Source organism: Lissotriton helveticus, chromosome 1_1 (genome assembly GCF_964261635.1).
Source record: "Lissotriton helveticus chromosome 1_1, aLisHel1.1, whole genome shotgun sequence".
In the NCBI taxonomy this organism is placed as follows: domain Eukaryota; kingdom Metazoa; phylum Chordata; class Amphibia; order Caudata; family Salamandridae; genus Lissotriton; species Lissotriton helveticus.
Window position 1 is genome coordinate 1,996,618,669 of NC_136057.1, and position 27,964 is coordinate 1,996,646,632.

General features: G+C 42.7%; 1 protein-coding gene across 1 annotated transcript in view; it reads left to right on the forward strand.

The window, feature by feature from the left end:
* LOC144776139 (putative ferric-chelate reductase 1) overlaps positions 1-27,964 on the forward strand; it is a 233,673-nt gene that overhangs the window by 68,922 nt on the left and 136,787 nt on the right. The window contains exons 2-3 of the mRNA XM_078659254.1: positions 9,732-9,921; positions 14,712-14,845. Of these exons, the coding sequence (XP_078515380.1) occupies positions 9,732-9,921; positions 14,712-14,845 (324 nt within the window). The remainder of the gene's footprint in view (positions 1-9,731; positions 9,922-14,711; positions 14,846-27,964) is intronic.

Here is a 27,964-nt window from a genome sequence, read left to right on the forward strand (position 1 = left end):
TTGTCGGAACCCCATTAACTAAGATAACCAGAGGTTCCTCTTCCACTTTTTCTACTCCAATTGTATTAATGTTTTTCTTCAAATCTAGAGGCAAATAAACAACTCTTCCCTTTAATCCTCTCTGTAAATCTGATGGAGGCAATTTCCCTGTCTTTGGCTCCATTCTTACAATAGCCTGAAAGGGATGGATACTTTGAATCAAAATAGATTCATAAGTATTTAAATCCTTCAATTCAGAAGGAATCTCAACCAATTCCAGATTATTATGAACCGCTCTAGCAGGCATCTGGTTTTGATTTAATTTGTTACAACAATAAGTACAGACACGTTGATCCGATCCCAAATCAAAACAATTTTCTACCATCAAGTATGTTGCGAAATCCTTCCATTCACTATTATTTTCCCTTTCACTTTTTGCATATAAATCCACTAACTTAGTCTGATTCTTATAATAAGTGCGTCGACAACACACACAAGTGAAATTAGGCCTCTCACTTGATTTAACCTGAAACGTGGCAATTTCCTTTTGAAAATTATCGGTACTGGAAACCTGTACACTGTCTTCCACATTACCCTCTTCTTCTGGGTCAATTTCAACATTCTCCTCTTTACTTCCAAAGTAACAAAACTCAATTTCTTCAGAAATATTCTTCACATCTATTTCAGAACCATGCAAAAGAGCAGCGCATAATTGTTTAAGCATAATTGCTGGACTCTTAGCATAATACAACATTCTAACTAATTTCCTCACTTTATTATGATGCACTGCTAGCATCCTGAAATGATGAAAAACACTCTGGCATACTCTCCTGGAAAGACAAGCCAGTGAATGACCATGCAAACCTGTCACTTCTCTCACTCTGCAAGGATCTAATTCTTGCAACAACATCATTTTCTGCTTCAAACTTTTCTTATTAAATGTCCGTACAAAATCACAAAACAAATTGATGGAATCCTGTCGTACACTGCAAATACTACTACACTTCCAGGTGTACACAGGACCCTTAGGACTTCTTCCTAAAACCTCATTACCTAACACCTCTTCTGTCTCTGTTGTCACAAGTTTTTCTTTTTCAACTGGACAACCATCTTTCACCTCATAAGCTCGACCACTGGTGTCAACTGCATGCACCAAATCATTATCCTGGAAATAACTCTCCTCATTGAAAAAAGCCTCACAACTTGAACTATGCATCCATTCTCCGGAAAAAACTTCACAAAAATTACTACGATTAACTATTCTCTTCCATCTACTATTTCTTTTGAAATCATAAATTGCCTTGTTTAGCTTCCTAATTCTATTGATTATCAAAATAAATAACTTTCGCTTTATTTCAAATGCCTGATCAATAACTTTCTCAACTTTTTTTTCTCTTATAAAAAACCACTTTCTGTTCACCTTTCTTAATATTTTTTAACAAATTGCTAATTATCCTGTTGCGGAACATTCGTCTACGAATGTCCGTAAACTGTTCTTTCCTTCTACTATCATGCACAGAGTTATCTCTTGCTCTAGCAGTAACATTTTTGATTGGCCTTTCCTTTCCGTTTAAATTGCTTCTCTTTTTCTGGACTAAAACATTTTCTGTACTACTACTTTTTTTTCTACAAATGTTTCTTATGAATGTTTTTGTGGTCTTACCCGGTGCTTTCTTGGTGACTTGACGATTTTTTTTTGTAGAGGACTGCTGCATTATTTCATGGACCTGCTGTCTTTGACGTTTTGCAGCCTTTCTAAGTCTATCCTTGGTTGGCATTGTCAAATTTTGAAATGATCTGCAGTTGAATCTGTGGTAAAATATAATAAAAAATGTTATTAACCACTATTACCAAACAGTAAATCAATAACAGTCATCAAAAACTTAACACACTACTTGACATTTTTACATAGAATATTTTTTAGTGCTTTGGCAAATTTAGAATACACAAATAGCAGAAAAGAAATGGAATTCTTCTTCATTTTACCTGTGCTGTTTTATATGTGAATCTGATCTAATTTTATAAGCATATTTTAATATTTTATTGAAGACACTACACATAACCTGTTTTTGAAGGTGTGTTTAATTTTAAATGAAACAGTTTACATTTTTACTTTTCATTTATTATAAATTTTAAAAATAAATGTTTATAGTTCCATAGGCTCAAGCACGTCAGCTTCCCACCCTATGTCATACAATTCTGACAAATCGGCATCCTCATCATGTTCTTCATCATCCTCAGAATTTAAATCATCCAAGGGATCTACTTCCACTGACGTTTCAATTACAAGTTCAATGATAAGGTCAAAATCAACTGATTGCTGAATGTCACTCATGGTTGATGTTGTCGTTATCTTTAAAGAAAGAGAACAACAATGAGATGTTGCAGAGTAAGACACAAATCTCAGAGACTATAATAGTAAAATTGTTTAACAAGAGTATCATTTTGCAGCTATTATTTAGCCATGTCCAGCGATGCTGAAGAGGTGAGGCCTATGTCCAAGTTTTCAGTAAACAGGACTCATCTCTTCTTAACCTTGGATAAACCTCACCGACTCTGTGTTCCCTGCACATACTTAAATGTAAAGGGGCAGATTTATGTTAACTGGCACATCCCCAGGGATGCACCAGTTAACGTGCACCGCTGCTCTGCCACCCATGGTGTGCCGCATTTACAATGTGGAGCACCATTGAGTAAAAACAGCACAGATGCGTCACGCATCTGTGCCGCAAAAGCAACACATTGCACGAGTCACGTCGTAAACACGACATGTCTACTGCAATGCACAGGAGGAAGCCACACATTGCATGGTGCTTCACTCCTTATGCCTGTTTCAAACAGCCATAAGGATTTGATTCAGCAATGCTATAAAGCTGACTCAGTGAAATCTTCTAAATTTCACTGTGTTAGTTTTACAGGGCTTTCATGCAAATGAATGCCCACCCTGCAACAAAACACTTATATGAAACCTGACGCAGGTTTCATGTGGCACGGGACTTTACAGCAAGATACATCTGCCTAGATGCATCAAGTTGTAAATATATCACAAGATAGCAAATCTTTTGCACCGCCGCTGCGTCACAAAAGTGACGCAACAGCGGCGCAAAACAGGCACACGGCCATCGTTTAAAAAAAGATATATATCTGTGACAGCGTCCCGGGTAGCGCTCCGTTTCGCGTACTTTTCACGTTACGGAGCTTTGCGAAGCGAAGCTGATTGGCTCTACGGTGTCTGTAAACATTCCAAACAGTCCGTAGCGGCCGCCATCTTGTCTCTCGGTAGGATCGAAAGACAAGAGGAGGCCAAAGCGAAGGGGCAAATGACCATAAGGGGGCATAGTAGATCCTCCCTGACCCCCTAGGTTTGATGTGGAGGCTTTAAAAGGGCCCCGCGGGGCAAAAAAAAAAAAAAAAAAAAATGACTCAGGATGACAATAAGGTGTGGCCTATCCAGAGGTTAAGGCCCTTGCACCATTTCTGGGTCACTTTTAACATGGCTATGTTAGTCAAAGAATTAAAATCTAAATTTGCCAAGCACAGATGGGGGCGTATGTACAAGGACCTTGCACCACGGGGAAAGGTCTTAAATTAAAATGAGAAAAATAACATCAGAGAGACTCAAATGCCTTTTAAATATACCCCAAGCAACCTATGAAACTCTAGCACTACATATCAAGTAAACTAATTGATTTCAAAAATCGTTTTTAAACACATCATCTAAATCAATTTTATACCTACATTCAAGGGGAAATTACTTAAAATGGCCTAAGACACATGAAAGCGTTTTTTTAAGGCCCTTGCACCATTTCTGGGTCACTTTTAACATGGCTATGTTAGTCAAAGAATTAAAATCTAAATTTGCCAAGCACAGATGGGGGCGTATTTACAAGGACCTTGCACCACGGGGAAAGGTCTTAAATTAAAATGAGAAAAATAACATCAGAGAGACTCAAATGCCTTTTAAATATACCCCAAGCAACCTATGAAACTCTAGCACTACATATCAAGTAAACTAATTGATTTCAAAAATCGTTTTTAAACACATCATCTAAATCAATTTTATACCTACATTCAAGGGGAAATTACTTACAATGGCCTAAGACACATGAAAGCGTTTTTTTAAGGCCCTTGCACCATTTCTGGGTCACTTTTAACATGGCTATGTTAGTCAAAGAATTAAAATCTAAATTTGCCAAGCACAGATGGGGGCATATTTACAAGGACCTTGCTCCACGGGGAAAGGTCTTAAATTAAAATGGGAAAAATAACATCAGAGAGACTCAAATGCCTTATAAATATGCCCCAAGCAACCTATGAAGCTCTAGCAGTACATATCAAGAAAACCAAATTGTTTTCAAAAAACGATTTTAAACACATCATATAAATCAATTATATACCTACATTCATCAGGAAATGACTTACAATGCCCTAAGACACATGAAAGCGTTTTTTTAAAACCTTTGCACCATTTTTGCATTACTTTTAACATGGCTATGTAACTCAAAGAATTAAAATCTAAATTTACTAAACACACATGGGGGCGTATTTACAAGGACCTTGTACCACGGGGAAAGGTCTTAAATTAAAATGGGAAAAATAATATCAGAGAGACTCAAAGGCCTAAAAACGTTTTTAAACACATCATCTAAATCAATTATATACCTACATTCATCGGGAAATGACTTAAAATGCTCTAAGACACATGAAAGCATTTTTTTAAGAGTCACTTTTAACATGGCTATGTAACTGAAAGAAACAAAATCTATTTGTAAAACACTTGACACAAAGCAACATTTTAAATACAGAACTTTCTTCATAATTTTCTCCCTAAAGCATACTATTGTCTATCTAAATTAAATGAATCTTTTCTCACCTTAGCAAATACTTTATGAGTTTCAAAACAGTCTCAGAAACACACCAATTTGTCTTTAGCAGAGCAAAAGGTATGCACTCCAGAGTCTGCAGCTATCAAAAGCACAGAAATGCTGTAACTCATCACACATATCTCTCATGTCACCCAATCAAAACTCTTCCCTCACTTTTTTCAAATCAACACCCTTCTCCCCTCTGCCCTCTCTGCCTTTTTTGCATAGCAACCACCTCCTGAAAGACCTCTGATGTTTGCAAGTTCACACAACAATGTTTCAATTGAACTCTGAACTCTCAGTACACCTGCTAATCCACTGCAATCTTTCATAACATCACTTTTTATTAACCATTCAAATTACATCTTTCAAAGAACACATCCATGCACCCTAACTTTCTGTTTTCAGCAATGAAAATACACCAATCACTGCTAATGAATCATTTGCACTTAAACTCCACAGTTTTTTTTCATTACAAACTTCACTATTTCAACTGCCATTTCATTCCCACACTTCATATGACTGCAGCAAAAACTCCTCTAGCCATGTTTTCAGTCTGGATTCTTGGACATAGCTACATCCACTGGGCTCACATGTATGCAGATAACAGAAATGTACACAACCTCAATTTACAAAATGTGGAAATTAAATGGATTGGCCGAAGAGGATTGAAATGTCACCAATTGATATCATTGGTAAAAACCTTTTTACATTTGCCAAACCCTGACCTCATAATAGTGCACTGTGGCGGAAACGATTTGGGCACTTTGACTGGGGTAGGTCTGGAAATGCTCCTAAAAGACACCTTTGAGCAATTGATGACACTTTTTCCTCAAACTGCCTTGGTATATTCCAATATATGCCAAAGACAAAAATGGAGGTGGTCCAATCAATTTTCTCCACAAATTGAAAAATCGAGGAAGCATGTAAATAAGTCTGTTTCAGCTTACATGAGGGACCATGGAATGGGCTGCATCTACAACAATAACTTGCATTACTACATGCAAGATATCTACTGAGGAGATGGCGTGCATTTCTCAGATGAGGGCAACAAAGTTTTCATACTAAATTTAAGACTGTGTATTGGTACCTACTTATAAGTACCTAGAACTTACACAGAACCCAAAAGCTCTTTTCAGAGCTACCTTAACTTAGTTTAGTCTTTTGAAATTTCGAATGTACCTTTTTACTCTTATTTTCACTTATATTCGCTTCCCGGTTCGCTACCCAGTTCGCGTACCGGCAGCTAACCGCGCGAAAAAAACATTTTTTTTTTCACGACATATATGAGTCTCCTCAGCCACCCTCAGAAAACTTAGGGAGACAGGATACGTCTAAAGTACCCCAATCTACCCTTTCTGAACATTATTTACCCTCCATCTTGTATCTCAATTCTACCGAAACACAAAATGGAGGACTCCCGTAACGCTGCAAGTTCGCGTACCGGGAAACGCACTGACAAGCACTCGCTGAAAAAAGGTGGGAAAGTAATTTACAAAAAACCACTGGACACACTTTCACCAATTAAACATTAGCTCATACTACATACCAATCCCTACCATTCTCACAAATTTCGTTGGAATACCATTTAGCCATTTAGCATGTAGAACTCTCTAAAATCCCTGAGGTAAATTACTTTAAAAAACATATCGGAAGTGTTGGAATTGACCACCAATTAAAATATTACTTTCAATTTCTCCTATTATATCATGACATTTCATTGGTTATGTACCTGAATATATATAAACAAAGAGAGAGAAACACACCCATTTTGACTACTACTTCGTGAAGTACATAACAACTAAAAATCAACTGATAACTTCAAGTTATATTTAAAAGGTAAGATATTATTTTTAAAACTGAAGTATGTTCTGTACTGAAAACAAATTAGAAAAACATTTTCTGACAGTTATATTCTATCACTCTGTAATTCTTATAGAATAAAATAGACTTCTCTGTTTTAGTTATGGCAGGGCCAGTCCTTGGATTTGCGAGGCCCTGGGCTAAAAGGGAACGTGCGCGAGGCCCCCTCCAATTTACATAAGTGGCCCCTTGCAAAGAGAACATTCACAGACACTATGGGAGCCCCATTGTCCAGCATTTTGACGCCCCCACAGTTTTAACTTTTACTCCACACGCATTTCTCACACCTTCATAGGTGTGAGAATTGTTTGTAGTCTAAAAGTTAAAACTGTGGGGGCGCCAAAATGCTGGACAATGGGCCCCCCACAGTGTCTGTGAATGGTCTCCTTGCAATTGAGGGAGCGTCTCCTTCTCCCTTCCCTATACCTCCTGACACCATCCATGAGAGGCCCAAGGACAGGGCCCCCTCCAATGGACCTTAATTGCAGGCGACACCTTTCTTTGTGATAGATCTCCAGGAAAACAAAAGGACACATCACCAGTGCGTGGCCCTATGCTGGTGGGCTGAGTGCGAGGTCCTGTACGGCAGCCCACGCTGCCCATGCCTAGCGCCGGCCCTGAGTTAAGGATAGAGTTAGACTTCTCTAGTATAATTCAAAATTGACTAAAAGTTTATTTGATAATTTTCTTCATATTTCTACTTCCAATTTAATACAATACACTGCCCAAAGAAAAAAACACTGTTTAAATAACCAAACTACCTGTCTGTACTGAAACCCAACAGTGCCCTATCTGTACTGATAAATCTTTTTAAAATTTATTTTTCAGAATTCAAAATGGAAGGACAAGAAAATAACTTGAAAATTGAAACAGAAACACAAAAGGAGACGGAAGTTCACCAAGATTTTTACGACGATACAATAAACAATTAACTTCTGCAATGTGTGGATGCAGTAGATTTTCTACTGGAAAATGAAGAAAAAAATGATCATGATTTTATAGAATTTCTTTTACATTTTGAAAAACAATCTGAATAATAAATTTGTATTTGTTAATTCAAAAATTGTTTGACACATTATTTATTTTTATATGTATATTGTAAACTAGTAGCAAATTGATTATAACGTGAAGTGAGACTTTAAATATACTATGCAACTTTTTGGTGTTACATAGTAATTGTGTTCATAGTTACATGCTTTCTCCCACTATATAATCAACAAAACGAACAATTGATAAACATACAATAAGTTAAAAGTCAATCATTCTTGTTTCCTTGTAGTACGCTCCCCAGTCCGCATTCCGTTACGCGTACCGAGCGCACCCCACGAAAAAAAACGAATTTTTTTATTTATTTTTTTTTGCCCCGCGGGGCCCTTTAAATCCTCCACATCAAACCTAGGGGGTCAGGGAGGATCTACTATGCCGCCTTATGGTCATTGCCCCTTCGCTTTGGCCTCCTCTTGTCTCTCGATCCTACCGAGAGACAAGATGGCGGCCGCTACGGACTGTTTGGAATGTTTACAGACACCGGAGAGCCAATCAGCTTCGCTTCGCAAAGCTCCGTAACGCGAAAAGTACGCGAAACGGAGCGCTACCCGGGACGCTGTCACAGATATATATCTTTTTTAAAACGTTAATTTCTCAAAATCCACTGGAGCACATATATTGAGACCCAGCAAAGGCACATCGGGCTACCGGTCCCTACAATTTTGCCAAGTTTCGTGCAAATCCATTCAGCCGTTCGGGCTAAAAGTGAGTCCAACCGCCCTATGGAAATTAACATGGGAAAAACGCATGTTGGGACCCCCCTTTTTTCTCGGCCCCCCCTTGACGAAACCCCCCCAAATTTTCAGGGGCTGCTCAGAAACAAAATGTGCCATTTTCCTGAAAATTTCAGCCAATTCCGTCCACAAACGCCAAAGTTATTAGACATAGAATTTTCAAAAATCCCATAGAGAAAAAATCCTAACTATATATACCTACTGGCGACCGCCAGTAGGTAATATATATATAGATATATATATATATATGATAGATAGATAGATTGATAGAGAGATAGATAGATAGGTATATGCTTTCACTATTTAAAGCAGTTCTCCATGTGAATAAAAAAGTAAGGGCTAGATGTAGGTAAGTGGTATTTACCGATTCATAAATACCGAATTTTACCGATTCGGTATTTATGAATCGGTACATATGAAGGGGGGAGATGTAGGTAATTCCAGATGTGGAATTACCGAATCGGTAATATGCGGTATTTACCGATTTGGTAATTACCGAATCGGTATTTCCTATTGATTCCTATGGGCTGTGAAGCCCATAGGAATCAATGGGAAATACCGATTCGGTAATTACCGAATCGGTAAATACCAACTTTTGCAAGGGTGCAGGGGGTGTCACTTTGACACCCTCTGGCACCCCAAAAATAGGCATGTGCGCCATGTGGCACACAGACATGCCCTAAGGGCATGTCTGGCTGTCACATGGCAAGGTGTGCATGCACACAAGTGCATGCACACCTGAATTCGGTATTTTAACACCCAATTGGATTGGGTGTTAAAATACCGAATTTGTAGGGCTTTTGGGACTCAGAAGAGTCCCACCTACATATCAAATTTACCGAATCGGTAAAAATACCGATTCGGTATTTTACAGAATCGGTAAATTTACCGATCGGTAAATTTACCGATTCTGTTAAAATATGCCCCCTACATCTCAAATTCCATTTACCGGTCGGTAACGGCCGAATTCGGCCGTTACCGACCGGTAAAAGCCTACCTACATCTGGCCCTAAATCTTTGCACTAGATTGAATTGTATCTTGTATATCCGGTTAAGAGGTTTATAGATATTTGGTTATTATGATGATGTTTTTTATCAAATTGTGCTTTTATGGTTGTTATGTGTAAATAACCGAAAAAAGATTTTCTGATTCTGATTTTAAATAAAACAGTGTATTATTCCTATGAAACTGCATCAAAGCCCTGCAAAATGGCCACTTACTGACATCATGTTTCTGCCCCAGATGGATTCGCCTCTGTGCTGGATATTGCTGCTAATGCTGCCTCTCCATGTTTGTGCTTATGCGAATGGAAAGGTGCAGGGTGCTTGCAGTTCGATGACGCCAGAGCATGGAGTGACAGCTCAGACATCACCTGCCCCTTTCAATATAACCGTAAACCAAACCGTATACACACCCGGCGAAAAAATCATAGGTAAGACTAAGGTGGCGCCTGGCAATTCCCATATACAATTGTTATTTCCCTTTGTTCCCTGAATCATTTGCCCACCAACTTGAAACTCCTTTGATGGCTTGTGGTGTTAAATAAAACAGCAGAAATTAAAGTATTTCACATTGTCTTTAAAACATTGAGGGCTCGACTTATGAACGTTATTAGCTAGCTGGCTCAGGACAGATTAATGACTTGAAGAAGGTGTAACCCAAGCATGGAATGTAGCATCATACTTACTAAGGTGTATGAGCAGGCCTTACGAACGTGCTCATGGAAATTCCATGTAAATATGGTGAACACTCACTCAAGTACGCTGTCTGTATTAAAAAACACACATAGTACGCCCACACGTGGAAGAAATAACACTTTAGCGAACATTTTTCAAAGAACCCGAAATTGTATACCTAAAGTTAAATTAAAAACTTGAAATTAAAAACGTGTACATTTTCTTGGACGTACACACCATGTAAATGTACGATTTATAGAAAAATAGGCAGTGTGTCTTTTTCATGGACACCATCCATGTATTCCTGTTTATTCTGGCAGTGGTAATTGATGACTAGGTAGTAATATTAGGTAAATACCTGTAGGAATTAATATTGGCCAAATTTCAAGTGTTTCCACAGATCAGACTCTGTTTTAGGAAATAAATAGAAATAATTTTGAAATGGAATGATGTGCATGTTTTACTTCCTGTAATTGATATTGATGGGGTAAACACATATATCGTCATTTTTCTCCCTCCGTTCTTCCGCATCTGCTCAAGGGCCTTATTTGGAGTTTTGGCGGATGGGATATTTCGTCACAGATGCGACAGACGTTCTCTTCACCATATTTGAAGTGCATTAAATCCCTGGGCAATTGTAACAAAGCGGCCATGATACCGTCATGTTTGTGATGATGTAACTCGTCTCCCAAACTCTTACTCAATAATATAGGAAACAATGGTTCCTAAAGGGGGAAGTGTCGCCTCAGTTTCCACAGAAACCTAGTGAACAACCATGTTACTTAATTACTCAACATTTGAAATCGAATGAAGAAAAAATCATTTAACTCTGTTAATGAATACATTCGAAATTGAAGAGGGGTGGTCCCAGATGAAGCACCTGCACAGTTAAAGTGAAGTAAGTGAGTAAGAAGTGCGCTAGCTCTATACATAAATAGTGACTTTGGACGATGGACAGTTGTTTGATCTAAACTCTAGCATAGAGTTGCAGTCTCATGAATTTCATAAACAGTACAGTACACTAATATAGTGTCAACGTTCCGAGTCCTTGAGGTTATTTGCACAGGGTATAGCACTAGCGCACTTCTAACTCACTTACTTCACTTTCACTGAGTCGTCGGTTGCATTGTTTGGAAGCACCTCTCCAATTTTTAATGTATATGTTGACAGACTTAATGTCAATTAACAAGCAATATGTGCTGGCCTCTAATAAAATACACAAGAAGAAATGACCCTGAATGTTATAGGCGAATTTCAGTATATGTACAAGCTTTATGGTAAAAGAAGACTAGATAAAACAACTGTTTAGAGTGATCAACGGCACTGGTGTACCACTTAACACATAGCTTGCTGAGTTAAGACTAAGGGCCAGATGTAGGTAGGCATTTACCGGTCGGTAACGGCCGAATTCGGCCGTTACCGACCGGTAAATGCAATTTGAGATGTAGGGCCCAGTATTTTACAGACTTGGTAAATTTACCGATAGGTAAATTTACCGATTATGTAAAATACCGAGTCGGTATTTTTACGGAATAGGGAAAATTGATATGTAGGTGGGACTCTTCTGAGTCCCACAAGCATTAAAAAATCGGTATTTTACCATCAAATACTATTTGATGGTAAAATACCGATTCTGGTGTGCTTGCACATGTGTGCATGCACACCTATGCCATATGACAGGCAGACCTGCCCTTAGGGCAGGTATGCCTGCCACATGGCACCCGAGCCTCTTTTGGGGGTGCCAGAGGGTGTCAAAGTGACACCCCCTGCACCCTTGTGTCAATCGGTATTTACCGATGCGGTAAATACCGACCGGTAAATGCCCAATCATTCCTATGGGCTTCAAAGCCCATAGGAATGCATGGGCATTTACCGGTCGGTATTTACCGCATCGGTAAATACCGATTGTTTCCGAATCGGTAAATGCACATCTGTATTTACCTACATCTCGGTACTTTTATTTTACCACTTCTTAAATACCGAGTCGGTATGATGCGGTATTTAAGAGGTGGTAAAATAAAATTTACCTACATCTGGCCCTAAGTGAAGTTTTTACCACTTTGTCTACTAAAAAATCTTTCATGGGTAAAACAGTATCTCGACGAGTACTTCACTCAGACTATAAGTAGGGCTTCTTAAAATATTTTATTAAAGAATTTTTAACAATTTCTAGGTATTTTTTTTATTTTTAAAATGTGGTTATATAACTCTCAACATTTGAAGGAGGGATTATACTTACACTGGAATTCTTAATTCTTGCTGGTTTAAAAGATATAAAAATGTCTGAGTTATAGAGCTCTCCAGCCGCTGGGAATTTACCGATCTACCATGGCAAATTCCCCTGCTTTCAGGGCTTGATTGGTAGATCTCTTCCACATCTTCCATCCGGCTATGTGATACTGTTCTAGATTGCTACTCCTTTTTACTTAAGCAGTGGGGCAACTTCCCTGCTTTATCACCCTAGTCACTAAAGCTGCTCTTTGAGGCCAGGCAAGCCTACTGTGCCTCCGTTAGACACAGCGGTATAGATGCTGCTTAGCAGTGTTAATTTCATAACTGATACCAACTGTTTTTCCTTCTATACTACTCCTCTAATGCATGGAATTGGTTTCTACTTACTGCAGCATCTCCTTCTTGCCCTTTTTATATTTTAAACATTGCCCAACCTGAATAACCGGTGTTAATGTCCTAGATAAAACTACTATTCCAACGCTAGTTTAAAAATATCCCTTAATCTCTATTTGAAGAGATTTGTTTTCTATTGGAAGGAGCCTTTCCTCAGCCACCAGACAATTAGTCCCCACAGACAGGACCACCTTGGAGTCCGACTATCAAATCTCACATTAACTGGGACATTATCAGAAAATCCACTTGCATGAAGATATTAATTCTTGATCTTTCAGGGGTGTCAGGATATATAGTCAAGTCACTGAAGGGACCCAACAGAGACAGAAATTAAAATATACGCCTTCTCCTGCTATGTTGCCTCTAGCACACAGCACTGAGGATGTAGGTCTCAATGAAGGAGGCCAAATTGCTTTGTGCATGTACATTTGTACCCTTCTGTGAGTATTTATCTATACATTTGTAGATTAACCCATTGAGGATCCACCAAATTCGGACTTGACCTACTGGGTATCCAGCAAGGTCGCACCTTAAGGAAGTAAAAAGTCTACGGATGACTATAGTGGAACGTAGTGGGGCAAATTATCATGACTCATAAGCTGTCCTGGTCATCATTAGGAATCTACTCAACCTGTCCACCTGCATTATCTGATAGTCATAGGACAATTGCTTTCTAAAAAGTATTGCTATGCCACTCCTTTCCTGAGCAAATACTGCATGTACAACGCTACCAAAGCTGTAGTAACCCAGAAAACCACAATTTCCTTGCCAGGATGGTCTCCCGAAGCATAAGCGTTGCCAGCCCATTTTTTTTGTTTGGCCTTCCTGACCTTGTTAAGAAGCTCACTGACATTCCAGAAGAGGAGGTTTAAGTCTCTGATGGTGAAAATTTCATGCATGATGTACTGCATCTTAAACTTAAACCATCAACAAACCAACTAAACAACTTCTCCTCACACTTCTTACCATGAAGGATCAGTCAAAGAACTTCTGAGAAGCGCACTCAAATCTTTAACCCTCAAATTCTGGTTGGTTCGAAACGCCATCAGCTGCACTGAGGATCTCAATTTCAGCCCCAAAACGTAATCCCAAACACTAGACAGATGACTCTTATCAGCATAAAGAATGTTGGGCCAAATGTACCAGTGTACTATTCACAAAGTGGTTTGGAAAATACCGATTCAGAGTGGGTCTCTGAACAACCTGCCTAATCAATAATCATTAAGCAAGTAACACATTGCGACTCCCTCTGATTGGCCACCTTCACTGGGATGGTGGCCTCCAATGGACACCAGACCACCATCAATGTAAATGTATTTTAAAATGGAAAATTATTTTTTTTCAAGTAGCCCAAGATTTGAAAAGAAAACATGTCTGCATTAAAACATATTTCATTTTGAAAAACTTCGGTGAGATTAGCAGTGGTCCACAGGAGCACTGCATATTGCCTGTGTAGTTACCACAACAATTAACGTATCCAAACCGAAAACCATTGGTACATAGAATACTGACTCAGAGTTCGGAAGGGACACCCATACCACACCCCTTGCAAATTGCAAATCGGTATCCATTTCTAATCCAATTTAAAAATTCGGAAAAACTCTGGTTTGGAAAATCGGAAGACTTGCAGCTGTTAAAAACGTTAGTATCTCTGGCTCTCATAGAAGACAGTTTTTGTCATATAAACGTTGCACTTTATTTTTACACATTGTGTGACCAGCCTTGACTTTAGGCCTCAAGTGTATTTGTCTTTTAATTAACTGGCTATAGTATACCCATTGACGTTATCAATTATTTTCAATGGAATTCTGTTGCTTACAATAATAATGGTCATGTTTTGTCATAATGATATTGCCTCAATACCTCTGGTGGTCCTCTATCATCACAGATGTTTTTCTTTCAAATGCTCTTTTTTTTACAGTGAAAATTGTCATGAGCAGCCTTCCCATTGAAGGATTTCTACTGCAAGCCCGCACAGCTTCAAATGACAAGACCCCACTAGGATCTTTTGAGATCGCGGGGGAGAACATGCAGACGCTCAACTGCACGACAGCGGTAAGCCAAGATGCCTCAGAACTCTGTGTCTTTAGCATGGATGTCAGTTGTGGGTGTCAAGGCGTAACAGTAGCCATCCCTGGCTTGCCTCTGATACCCCTTGTGCTGCCTTTGTTATCCCTGGTCTCGGTGTCATGAAAAAAGCCAAAGGAACAGGAAGTAAAGAGGGCTCATACCCTAAATGTTCTATAAGCTTTCAGGAGCAAAATGGGAAGCTAGGAGTGGGATCATGGGCCAACCCTTTGAGGTCATTAGGGTTCAAAGGGTGATACACCATGCCTGGCATTTTGATGTGCCATCATCTAGAGTGTATATAAAAAAGGTGAAATGACGAATTTAACATACAAATGAAAGGTAATAAGTGGACAGCAAAGAGGGAAGGGAAGAAAGAGAGATAAGTCATGAATGGTACTCCAGTTCCTCCACTGTTTCTAGCTGCAGGCTCACTGCAAGCACAGGGGCATATTTATGATGAAATGGTGCAGCAGGGCGCTGCAAGCATTAGCTGTGACACGTCTTTTAAAAAAAGCAGGGATGCGCTGCATTTACAAGAATATGGCGCACTCCTGTGTTTTCCCTTGCACCGGCGCTAGCGCCAGCGCAGGCACCCTTGCACCATAGTGCAAGGATGCCTGCATTGCATGGACGATTAGGTTTGTGCAGGAAGGGACACCTTCTTCCTGCACAAACAATCATTAATGGAGTTTTGCTCCTTCTATATGTGTTACAGAATGCAGCACATATAGAAAAAGCAAACGAGGAGAAGTAAAAGTAATTTCCTTGTTGAGCCACTCTGACACCTCCTTTTGAAAGGAGTTAGTTTTGTCGCAGCCTCAGAATTACAGATCATTGTAAATCTGGGGCAGTGTCAGAAAGCAACGGTATTGCCTGGAAACGCCAGCAGCAGCACCCATTGCACGCCCTTTTGCCGCAGAAAACTGCTGAAAGGAGGGCCATTTTTACAATGTGGCATTAAGCCACACAAAGTGGCTTAGCACTGCCTTGTAAATATGGAGCAGGACATTGCGGCACGGAAGCATCTAAAAATGATGGTAGGGTGAAGCACTGCCCTTGTAAATATGCCCCACATACTTCAATTTGTTAAATTAATTTTTTTAAGTCATATAATTTCCCACAGTACCAGCAGTACCAATAGGTCATATTTTTCAATATATGGCATTGTCTGTAAAAGATATTCGAAAGCAGAGAGCACCACTGTTTTTGCTGCAAAAGTAGACGTTGCTATTGTAAAAACCGAGAGCGGCATTATGACAATCACTCTCCTTCCCAAATTGCATTTAAAAATATAATGTAATACATAGGGTATTGGATGGGCCTGAACTTTTTAAAACCTAATGCAGAAAAAACGCAGGTGCTTATTTTTAATAATAAGCTTGGCATTTTGACAAATATGTACTGGCCAGCAGAGCTGGGAGTATTACCTACCCCCAAAGCTGCTCTTAAGAGTGTGGGAGTGATCATTAATGGAAACTTTTTAAACTGTCACAAATTTCTTCTGTAATCTTGTTTTTTTCTACGTAAACAGATTGAGACACTTTGAGTGGAGGCGAGAGATTGAGGGGGTCTTTTCTTTTGGCTCTTGAAATACTGATAAGTGAAGATGAAGGTGTATGAAGACTCACATTGATATGGATATGCTTTGAGATACACTGAGGTGTCTAAAAGTGATGGGCTCATGGAGTAAGAGATAATTAGATGATATTAGCCTTATGCTTCTGTTTTCTTGAGGGTGCCATTTCGCCAGTGAGGGAGAAGACCACAGAAATTCCTAAGGAGGAAACCTATGGGACATGTGACTACATGAAACGAACTGTGTTTATACTTACCTATTGTGGTTATCATAGACGTGTGACAAATAAATGATCTACTACAGCTAATTGGTGTGGCCTTGTATGTCTTGTCCTGTAACAATATGTGAAATTGAGGTGCCTGTAGACAGGGGTGTGAGCCCTGATCAAGCAGCATCCACAATCCTAGTCAGGATAAGGCACAAGCAAACCCTAAATTAACCTGTGCTCAACCCCCTGGTAGCTTGACACTGGGCAGTCAGGCCTAACTCAGAGGCAATGTGTAAAGTATTTGTGCAACAATTCAAACAGTAACACAGTGAAAACACTGCACAAAAATAGTCCCACCTCAAGTTAAAAGAATAAAATGTAATTTATTTTTAACAAAGAAAAGAAGACCAAAATGACAAAAATCCAATTAGTAGAATCTGAGATATTGAATTATGAAGATTTTAGATAGCATAGCACCAAAAAGCACAAAGCGCCAACCGTGGATATCTGGTCGTGCTGAACCAGAACAAAGTCACAAGTTTAGGCCAACCGTAATGGAGAGCGGGCGCACTATGGGGATCCAGTTACACCTGCTGAAGAAAGTACCTTAAGTCCTGGTTTGCAAAGTGTTGCATGGATCTGCGTCGAAGATGCATAGCGCAGCCGAAGCAATGCGTCAGTTCTGAGATGTTCAAAGGCTGCAATGTTAGGCCTGTGTGGAGGGTGTGGTACATAGTCTGGGCCCTGCATCAGTCCTGAGGAGTTGTGGGGCTGTGATGTGGAGTCTGGCATAGTTGTCACTGCTGCCATTGATGAGGAATGTGTTGACCTGCGCCAAGGATTCATTTCCCATTGGCTGTTCTAAAGGAGCTGTGGTTGCAGTGGTGATGCAGGTCTTTGCAATGGGTCCAATCCATGCAGCAGTGAAGTGCACCGAAGAGGTGGTGTCTATGGAAAATATTTTATACACAGTTGTGCCTATGAAGTGGGGAGAAGCTTCTAAAGGCATTCCTCTGAAGTGCCTGGAAGCCCTGCCTTCCTGGCCCTGGTTCTAGACTAACTACAGGGGGTATGCAGCCTATTCAAGTATAAGTGAGGCTGGGCCCAGCTACTCCCATCAATCCTGCCAGTGATGGCCCTTCCAGGCACACCTAAGCTCGCATTGTGTGTGGCTGCCTAGAAGAAAACACACAGCCCAACTGCCAACTACACACTGTCATGTGTCATCTGACCAGAGACAGGCTGCAAACACCAAATGGATATGGCAAGAAAATGCCAACTTTATCAAAGTGGTGTTTTCAGAACTGTAATTTAAAATCCAACTTTACCATAAGTTAGGATTGTAACGCAGAATTTCAGAAACACCAAACATGAACCAGTTATCTCTTCCCACTGGAAATTACACTTATGAAATGTAATAAGGCAACTCCAATGTTATCCCATGGTAGAGTGAAAAAATATTTTAAGAGTTTTCACTACCAGCACGTGTAAAACTTAAAAGTACATATCTAACCTTTTAAATACCTTGCACCATGCAGTGGGGCTGTCCAGGGCCTACCCTACCTGTGACATATGTACTAAAAGGAAGGTGTGTGCCTGGCAAAAGGTTTATTTTGCCAGGTCGAAATGGCAGGTTAAGACTGCACACACAGGCTCTGCAATGGCAGGCCTGAGACATGTTTAAATGCTTACTTAAGTGGGTGGCACAAACAGTGCTGCAGGCCCAGTAATAGCATTTGTTTTACAGGTCCTAGGAACATGTAGTGCACTATATTAGGGACGTGTAAGTAAATTATTTATAGCAATTGGGTATAAGTCAATGTTACCATGTTTTGAGGAATGAGGAATATGGAAACAAGCACTTTAGCACTGGTTAGCAGTGGTGCAAAGTGCAGTGTGCACGGTCCTAAGGCGGCAAAAAGAAAGTCAGCGAAAACAGGAGGTCTGAAGGCAAAATGTTAGCACAAGTGTACCTATGTTTACATGTCTAGCAATGAAAAACTCCTCAAATCATTTTTACTGCTGTAAGGCTATTGCTCCCAGGGACTGTTATTGCATATAATTAGGGCTAATTTTGGATCGGGAATAGATGGAGATATGTTGTTTATGCTCAAATACACTTCACTTTAAAATCCTCTTTTATAGTAAAATTGGATTTTAAGCCACCATTCTGAAAATGCTACTTTTAGAAAGTTCTCAAAAAAGTAATGGATAGAATGCTTTAATCAATCTCAGCCACAGTTTGGGCAGGACTGTTCCAAGACTGATTTGCATATATCTGGGTCCAAACTGAGCTAGTATGATGTACAGAATAACAATAGATAGGGATGCAGCCCAGAGTGATTACCAGTGGCTGAAATTAATTCAGGCATTCCATTTATCACTGTTTTGTGTACTTTTAGAAAGTTAGAATTTTATTTATTTGTATAGTTTTATATAGCGTGAACTTGACTCGAAGGCATCAGAGCACGTCACAAAATTTGCATTACTAGTAGTCATAGGTTTACAGATCGAGGTAGACAAAATGGCCAAACATTGGTGGTACTTGAGCGAAACATGATAAGACGGCATGATTATCAGTAGCTGGCACAGTTTTTGAGGTAGAAACAGTACATGAAACAAAATGTATGAAGACTTTGGGATCAGTAGCTGATACATTTTTGAGGGAGATGCAACACATATATATAAATACTATTTAGCAGTGCATAGTGCAGGTGTAGGGTTACATGGGGAAAAAGTAGACCTATATAAGGCCAAAAAACAATGGTCCGCGGTGGGTAGTCAAATGGAAGGATACATTCTAGAGGTAGATCCTGCATACAGATCTACATATTGTTTTAACAATACATATTTAGAAGAACATATTGGGGTGGACATGCAGACACTGTGACAAAGTGAAGGCGAAGTATGAGAAGGCATGACTGTCAATAGCTGATACATTTTTGAGGTAGATAAGTAACATACATATATAAATAGAGTCATTTAGTAGAGCATAGATACATTTACATGGTGTTACATGGGGTATAGGTGAGCATATATAGGGCCAAATAAGAATAATGGATGGACAAGATAGCTCAGGGGCAGCAAGGGTTGAGCCCTATTGGAGGCGTGGGAGAGTGGGGCATAAGAGTTTTTCCCATGATTATGGTGCTGGTCTCAATCATAGCTTAGTGGGTGACATATGGGGCCAGCTTTAGGGGGTGGGTTTAGATATTTGATGAGGAGAAGGAGTTTCAACTTCAACTTGAAGTGGGGGAAGGATTGATAGTCGCGTACGTCTTGAAGCTGAGCGTTCCAGATTCTGGAGCATTTCCGGAGAAAGGGCAGGATCAGGATTTTTCTTTCTTGAATTTTGGTAGGATCAGGAGAAGGCTGTTTGAACTTCGAAGCAGTCTCTTTGGCCTGGCTTTAGATAGTTTATTTAAGAGTTAGAATGGCTTATTCATGTGTAGTGGCTTGTGAGTTATGCAAGCAGTTTTTAATAAAGCTCTTTCCTCTAATGGAAGTCAGCTGAGCTGTTTAAGAGTGGGAGTAATGTGGTCCTGGTGCCATTCTCCTGATAGTAACCTGGCCGCCGCATGTAGTGTAGCTTTCAGAGGGGCTAGGTATGCTTTTGTTGTGTCTGTGAACATAGTATTGTAGTAGTCTAACTTGGTGAGGACGAGGGCATGCACCACAGTCCCTAGGTCATCACTGGGTATGAAGGGCCGACAAGATAGGCCAATCTGGCGGGATGACTGGGGAGGGGCTGTTCCAAGCTTACATTTCAAGGGGTGTTGCCTTCTGCACACCCAAAGAAACCTGGCATCAGGCCTGCCCTACCTTTTGCACCCCTAGACATATTGGAGCCTTGACAGAGGAAGAACCAAAATGTGGGGGTAGGACAGGGAGTTTCCCCCATACAAAGGCTGGCACCAGGTATAAATATTTGAACCTCCAGAGCTACTCATCATAACACTCCTTGAATTGTGGAAGTTAAAGAACAAGGACTACCCTGCTGCCACATAATTGCCCTGCTGCTTGAAAGACTGCCTTTCTGTCGGGAAAGGAAGGCTGGACCTGCTTGCCTTAATCCCAGACTAACTAAAGTGACTCCAGGGGGCGTGGCCACGCAGGCGACTAAGATGGCCGCCTGCGCCTGAAGCTCCGCCGGCCGGGCACTGCTTTTACCTGATTTCACCGATGCAGGCGGCCCGTTGCATCGCGGACGCCCTCCGGCTAGACTCAGGAGATTATGTGGAGTTGATCGGCACCAGGGGCCTGCTTGGCCGATAAGCGGAGCGGCCCTGTACGAGGCACTGCGCAGATGGGATACATGCTCAAAGCTGGAGGCCTGGCCGGGAGCGGAGCTGTGACGTGGAGTGCTGCGGCGTATTGTGAGGTGCGCGGTGGCCCCTGTAGTTTGCCCAGCGCCGGAGTCGGCCCTCCCGCTAATTCGATAGTGCGGTGACCCTCCCCCAGCCCCCCCTGCTGTTGCGGTGTCGCATTGGTCCTGTGAGCGCAGCGGCTGCGGGCTGTGTCTGCCTCGTGGCTGCGGTTGCTGTGGGCCGCAGGCACTGTTAGGCGGCTTGAGTTGTGGCGGGTTAGTGAGGGGAAGCCACTAGCTACTGTCTTGAGGGCCAAGAGGCGCTGGGCTGACTCGGGTGTGCCTACTCCCTCCTCCTACCACATCTGGCCCTAGAATGAACACGAGCAGAAGCCCCAAGTCTATGGCAGTTTTCAACACAACCCCTGCCTATGGACTTTGTCTACACTGGTGCCCACAAGCTCGGGCCATACATTTGGACTTCCTCTTGTGACAGAAAGATCTCGCTCTTTGCTACTTGGTCGCTGCTGTGACGCCACGCTGCTGGGGTCCTCTTGGTGCTGGTCACACTCTCTCCTGTGGAGTATGGGCTGGATGGACTGAGGGGTGCATGGAGCAGCTGTGCTGGCACTTGCATATTGGACCCGGTGCCATGCTGTACAGTGATTCCGTGGGGCAAGCTGCACTACTGTGAGACGCTGCGCACTTCCCTTGCCTGGCATCTTCCCTGTCCGCTGTCCGACGTGGGGCTTCCTGGTGCCACTTCTGTTTGGCTGTCCTGTCTGTTGAGAACAATTGACTGTTTAGGCATAAAGCCCCCGGCACTCTGGGGCAGCCCTGCTGATATAGACCCTGCTGCTAAATACCACACAGTCATAAGCCCGTGTGAGGTTCGGTGTGCCCGCTTGCTGTCTGGGGCGTGACCATCCACTGCTGCGCCTGTGTTTGTTGATGCTGCCAGCCTCGTGTAACCATGGGACGTAAGGATCCTAAACAGCGGACTCTTCAGTTCGACAAGGTCCCTGATGCCACGCTTCAGTTCGACACTGTCCCTGATGCCACTTCTAGCGACCAGGCGGAGTCGGCTGAGGGAGCACAGGGTGAGGATGATGTTGAAGATTCTGCCTCACTCCCTGCGGCTACGCTCCGGGAGATGCGGGCTGGCTTCAAGGCCCTTGATGGTAGATTTGATGCGTTGGATCAGCGTCTGGCGGACATGGGTACGAAGGTTGAAGTTACCATCGGCTCAACGTGGTGGAGGCTAGAGTCTCAGACATAGAAGATGGAGCAACGCAATCTCAGAAACGGCTAGAAAGAGTGGAACGAATTCTGTAAGAAGTTGCAATAAAGAACGAAGATTTAGAATCCCGCAGCCGACGGAACAATGTACGCATTATTGGCGTGCCTGAAACTACGGCCACGGGTCGAATGGATATATTTGTGGAGCAACTACTATCAGATTTCTTTGGCAGAGAGACCTTCACACAGGGGTTCGCGGTGGAGCGGGGCCACAGGTCATTGGGTCCTCGCCCCAGGCCTGGGCAGCCTCCGAGGCCCATCATCGTCAGGCTTATGAACTTCAGGGACAGAGACGCCGCACTTCGATCGGCCTGCGAGAAGGGTACGGTCCAATGGCAGGGGAGCAAACTCTCTTTTTTCCCAGACTTCACTGTTATGGTTCAAGATGCATGTCGCAAATTTAACGGAGTGAAAGCTACGTTGAAGAACTTGGGCCTGAGATATGGTATGCTCTATCCGGCCAGACTAAAGGTAGATGTGGACGGCAGGTCACGCATCTTTGGTACCCCGACCGAGGCACAGGAGTTTTGCCAAGAATACAAGAATAACAATGGAGCGGCGGCGGCTTCACGTGTCACATCCCCCCGCACAGCGGATCTGAGGTCAGTATGGAACTCTTTTCCAATCCTGGGACTTGTTGATTCATTTCGTGTATTTGAGGGCGCTGTTATGTAATTACCATAGCAAAAACTTCCTCCATTCGTTATTACAGTATTCAGTTTTGCCCGGCCGGCGTGGCGTTGCTGCTCCTCATGGTGAACACCGACGTTTGTTTGTTCAAAATGTCAAGTTTACGGTGTATGTTTGAGATAACTGTATTACGATGCTTGTTGGTCTTGCACCATCAGTTGGTACGTGGGGGAGGGATCCGCCTCGCCAGGGACAGGGCACAGCTGGGTGGTGGGAGGTAGGGGGGACATTTGCAGTTTTTTCACAGGTTATTAGAACTTTCTACACAAGGTACTGGTACATGGCATTGGGTTGGCTTTGCGGAGGTCGTGTTTGTTGTAATACCAACCATATGGCACACTTAGGCTGGCAGCCCTGTCCTTCCGGGCTCTCATTGATGTCTTGGAGTATCAGGGGGTTGAATAACACACGCAAAAAAAGACAGGTCCTTAATTATGTTGCTGGACATAACATGCATACAGGAGACTCACTTGTCCAACTCAGATGCTCCACCAATGGCTGCCAGCTGGGGATCCCACAGATCCTTCTCCAACTACAGTAGTTATGTGAGAGGGGTGGCAATATTCATCCATAAGAGGGTTCCTTTCTCTCTGCACAAGGTAGTGACCGATGGAGAAGGCCGCTTGCTGATAGTAGTTGGCTCTTTGATGGGACATAATGTGGATTTGGTGGGCATATACGGTCCGAATGTTGACTCGCCTGAATTCTATCACGCGCTACAGGTGCGCCTTTTAGCACTGAATCCTTGTTTATTTATATTGGGGGGTGATTTTAATTTGTTGATGGGACCCGTCAGAGATAGTACCTCCTCTGCACCAGACTCCAAGCGCTGTTCACGCAGGGCGTTACAGGACACCTGTCGACACTTTTCACTGGTGGACATTGAACATGTGCATCACCCACACCATGCATCCTATACACATTATTCTGGGTTCCACAACACCTGGACCAGAATACACTACTGGTTGGTCTCGCCAGGAGTGGCTGGTTGGCTCAGTGGGTTTGAGACACTGCCACGAACACTTTCAGATCACTCACCGGTCCTGCTACGACTTAACATTCCGAGACCCGGTGGTTATGAAAGGCAATGGCGCTTCCCTGGGAGGTCACTCCAGGATCAGGTGTTTCTTGAGGAAATCAGGGAAGCCATTCAGATATACTTTGAAATAAATACAGGGCCGGTGGATTCCTGGGCGGTGCTGTGGGAAGGTTTTAAGGCCTATAATAGGGGGGTGTACATAGCGAAGAGTGCGGGGGTCCTGAGGGCCTTGCAATACACTTTGAACCGCATTGAGCAAGAAATTGCAGCCTTAGACTTGGAATTGACAGAGAGGGGATCAGAGGCCGTCGAGACTCGGCGATTGGCCTTGATGTTGGAGTTTCGGGAGACTGCTGAATGGGAACTATTGTTCCTCTGTAAGCAACACATTGCCAGAAGGTATGGAGAGGGGGAACGGCCCAGTAAGATTTTGGCGCACACACTTCTCCCTCCACGTGACAGGGCCTATATTACTGAAATCAAGGACCTGAGTGACCGGGTGTTCCATTCCACCCCGGATATCTGTGACACCTTCCTTACATATTTAAAAAATCTATAAACCTCTAGAATTGATGGGGACCTCCGTGAACAAGGAGAGTACCTAGCTGAAATCGCTTTGGTTTATCTTGAGAGGCATATGCAGGACTTCCTTGCTCTTCCCATATCTCGGGATAGCGTATTGGAGGCGATAGATGCACTTAAAGGTTCATCGGCACCCGGCCTAGACGGGTTTTCGGCTGATTTTTACAAAGCTTATAAGGATTTACTGGTGCTGCGGTTAATAGAGGTGTATGAGGAGGCTATCTAATCTGGTATCCTCCCTCCAACTTTCAGGGAGGCTGTTATTATCCTTCTCCCTAAGCCTGGTAAAGACCCTGCACTTTACAGCTCCTATCGGCCACTGTCCCTGCTTAATCTCGATTACAATATACTGTCCAAAGTTATCGCCATCCGTTTATCTTTATTGATGGAATATATCATTGCTCCTGCACAATCTGGATTCGTCCCCCATAGGTCCACTTCGCTCAATTTGCGTACCTTATTCACAGTATTACATAGGATCAAACCCAATACGCCCGCTTCCGCAGTGCTTCTTGACGCTGAAAAGGCATTTGATTCTCTTGAATGGCCCTTTTTTATTTCTGTGATGCTCCGCATGGGTATGCCCGAGTGTTTCGTCTCTACAGTTTTGCTGCTATATACTGAACCCGTAGATAGATTGCACCTGAATGGTACTATCTCCCAGCCATTTGGTCTGTCACGTGGCACCCGTCAGGGTTGTCCCCTGTCCCCATTGCTTTTTATATTAGCGATGGACCCGCTGGTTCGACATTTCCAGGAGAGGGGGGTGTACATAGCGAAGAGTTCGGGGGTCCTGAGGGCCTTGCAATACACTTTGAACCGCATTGAGCAAGAAATTGCAGCCTTAGACTTGGAATTGACAGAGAGGGGATCAGAGGCCGTCGAGACTCGGCGATTGGCCTTGATGTTGGAGTTTCGGGAGACTGCTGAATGGGAACTATTGTTCCTCGGTAAGCAACACATTGCCAGAAGGTAAGGAGAGGGGGAACGGCCCGGTAAGATTTTGGCTCACACACTTCGCCCTCCACGTGACAGGGCCTATATTACTGAAATCAAGGACCTGAGTGACCAGGTGTTCCATTCCACCTCGGATATCTGTGACACCTTCTTTACACATTTAAAAAATCTATAAACCTCTAGAATTGATGGGGACCTCCGTGAACAAGGAGAGTACCTAGCTGAAATCGCTTTGGTTTATCTTGAGAGGCATATGCAGGACTTCCTTGCTCTTCCCATATCTCGGGATAGCGTATTGGAGGCGATAGATGCACTTAAAGGTTCATCGGCACCCGGCCTAGACGGGTTTTCGGCTGATTTTTACAAAGCTTATAAGGATTTACTGGTGCCGCGGTTAATAGAGGTGTATGAGGAGGCTATCTAATCTGGTATCCTCCCTCCAACTTTCAGGGAGGCTGTTATTATCCTTCTCCCTAAGCCTGGTAAAGACCCTGCACTTTACAGCTCCTATCGGCCACTGTCCCTGCTTAATCTCGATTACAATATACTGGCCAAAGTTATCGCCATCCGTTTATCTTTATTGATGGAATATATCATTGCTCCTGCACAATCTGGATTCGTCCCCCATAGGTCCACTTCGCTCAATTTGCGTACCTTATTCACAGTATTACATAGGATCAAACCCAATACGCCCGCTGCCGCAGTGCTTCTTGACGCTGAAAAGGCATTTGATTCTCTTGAATGGCCCTTTTTTATTTCTGTGATGCTCCGCATGGGTATGCCCGAGTGTTTCGTCTCTACAGTTTTGCTGCTATATACTGAACCCGTAGCTAGATTGCACCTGAATGGTACTATCTCCCAGCCATTTCGTCTGTCATGTGGCACCCGTCAGGGTTGTCCCCTGTCCCCATTGCTTTTTATATTAGCGATGGACCCGCTGGTTCGACATTTCCAGGAGAAACATTTACATTGTGGGCTGCAGTTTTGTACCGGCCCTCTGTTGGTATCACTGTATGCTGACAACACTATTTTATATGTTCGGCAGCCACAAACTAACTTGGTTCCCCTTATAAGGGAAATGGCATGTTTTCGGGTCTGTGTGTTAACTGGCACAAGTCTTTGATTTTTTCATTAACTGCCAGCGCGGGTGCATGGGAAGGTGAGTTTCCTCTGGAATGGTTCAGCGATGCTGTTAGGTATCTCGGGGTATATGTACACTTAGATACAGCCACCATCATTAGATTAAACTATGGTCGCGCAATTAGCTCACTCGAATCGCAGGTCGAGAGATGTTTCGACTGCCTTTGTCAATGGCTGGTAGAATGGCCATTATTAAAATGGTGGCACTCCCGAGATTCTTATATTTGTTTAACACCATCCCCATCCCTCTCACCCAGGCCTTTTTTTTTGCAGCTGCGGCAACTTTTGTTACGGCTTGTATGGGGTGGTAAGAGACCACAGGTAAGCTGGCAGACCTTGACACCACCGTATGAGCGGGTCGGGTTTGGGGTTCCGGATATGTACCTATACTATCTGATGGCGCAGTGCTGTTATTCCTATCATTGGTACCACCCAGACGCACGTTTCCCCTATTTGAAGCAGGAGGCGGAACTGGTGCTACCGCAGAATTTATCCTCAGTGTTGCCTAAAGGGATCCTGAGGGATCCACAGGATAGTCAGACGGTATACACCACATGCTGGGCATGGGAGAAGCTATGTAGACTCCTGGGTTTGGACCGATTGTATTCCCCGGCATTGCCTCTTCCGAATCCCACGTTGTTCCCAATAACTGGTGAAATTCTAGTGCAGCACATACTGGCTAAGTTTCAAATTCACACGGTGGGTGATCTGTTCCTTGATTCCTTCTTTTCCGGAGTGCCCGACCAGGCTGCTCCTCTGACGTTCGTTGTAGAGAGCCAAACTGGTGCTCATTTAATTTCCAAACTGTACAAACAATGTACGATGGAGCATCCCTCCTCTGATGTTAAGGTTCGCTCTGCAAGGGAGCAAGATTTGGGGCGCCCTATAACAGATGACCAATGGGAGGACTGCTGCAGGGTGACGAAAGAGGTGTCTCTGAATAGTAGACATAAATTGCTGCATTTCAAGTTTCTCCGCAGGATGTATCATACCCCGGCTTGGTCCCACAAGATTGATCCAACTAGGTCTCACCAATGCCAGAAATGTTCTGCCCCACAAGCCGACTATGCCCATCTTTCATGGACTTGTTCTAAGTTGCAGCAATACTGGGTACTGATACATGAAACTTTGGGCGCCATTCTTGCTATGACATTGGTTCCTACCCTGGAAATTGCATTATTGGGATACATGGTAAACTTTCCCAAAAAAGTCAGGAAATTCGCAGCTCTGGGGTTCCTGTTGCCCAAGTGAGAGGTGGCGCTACTGTGGGGTAATAGTAGGGTTCCTACACTTCAGACATGGCTTCG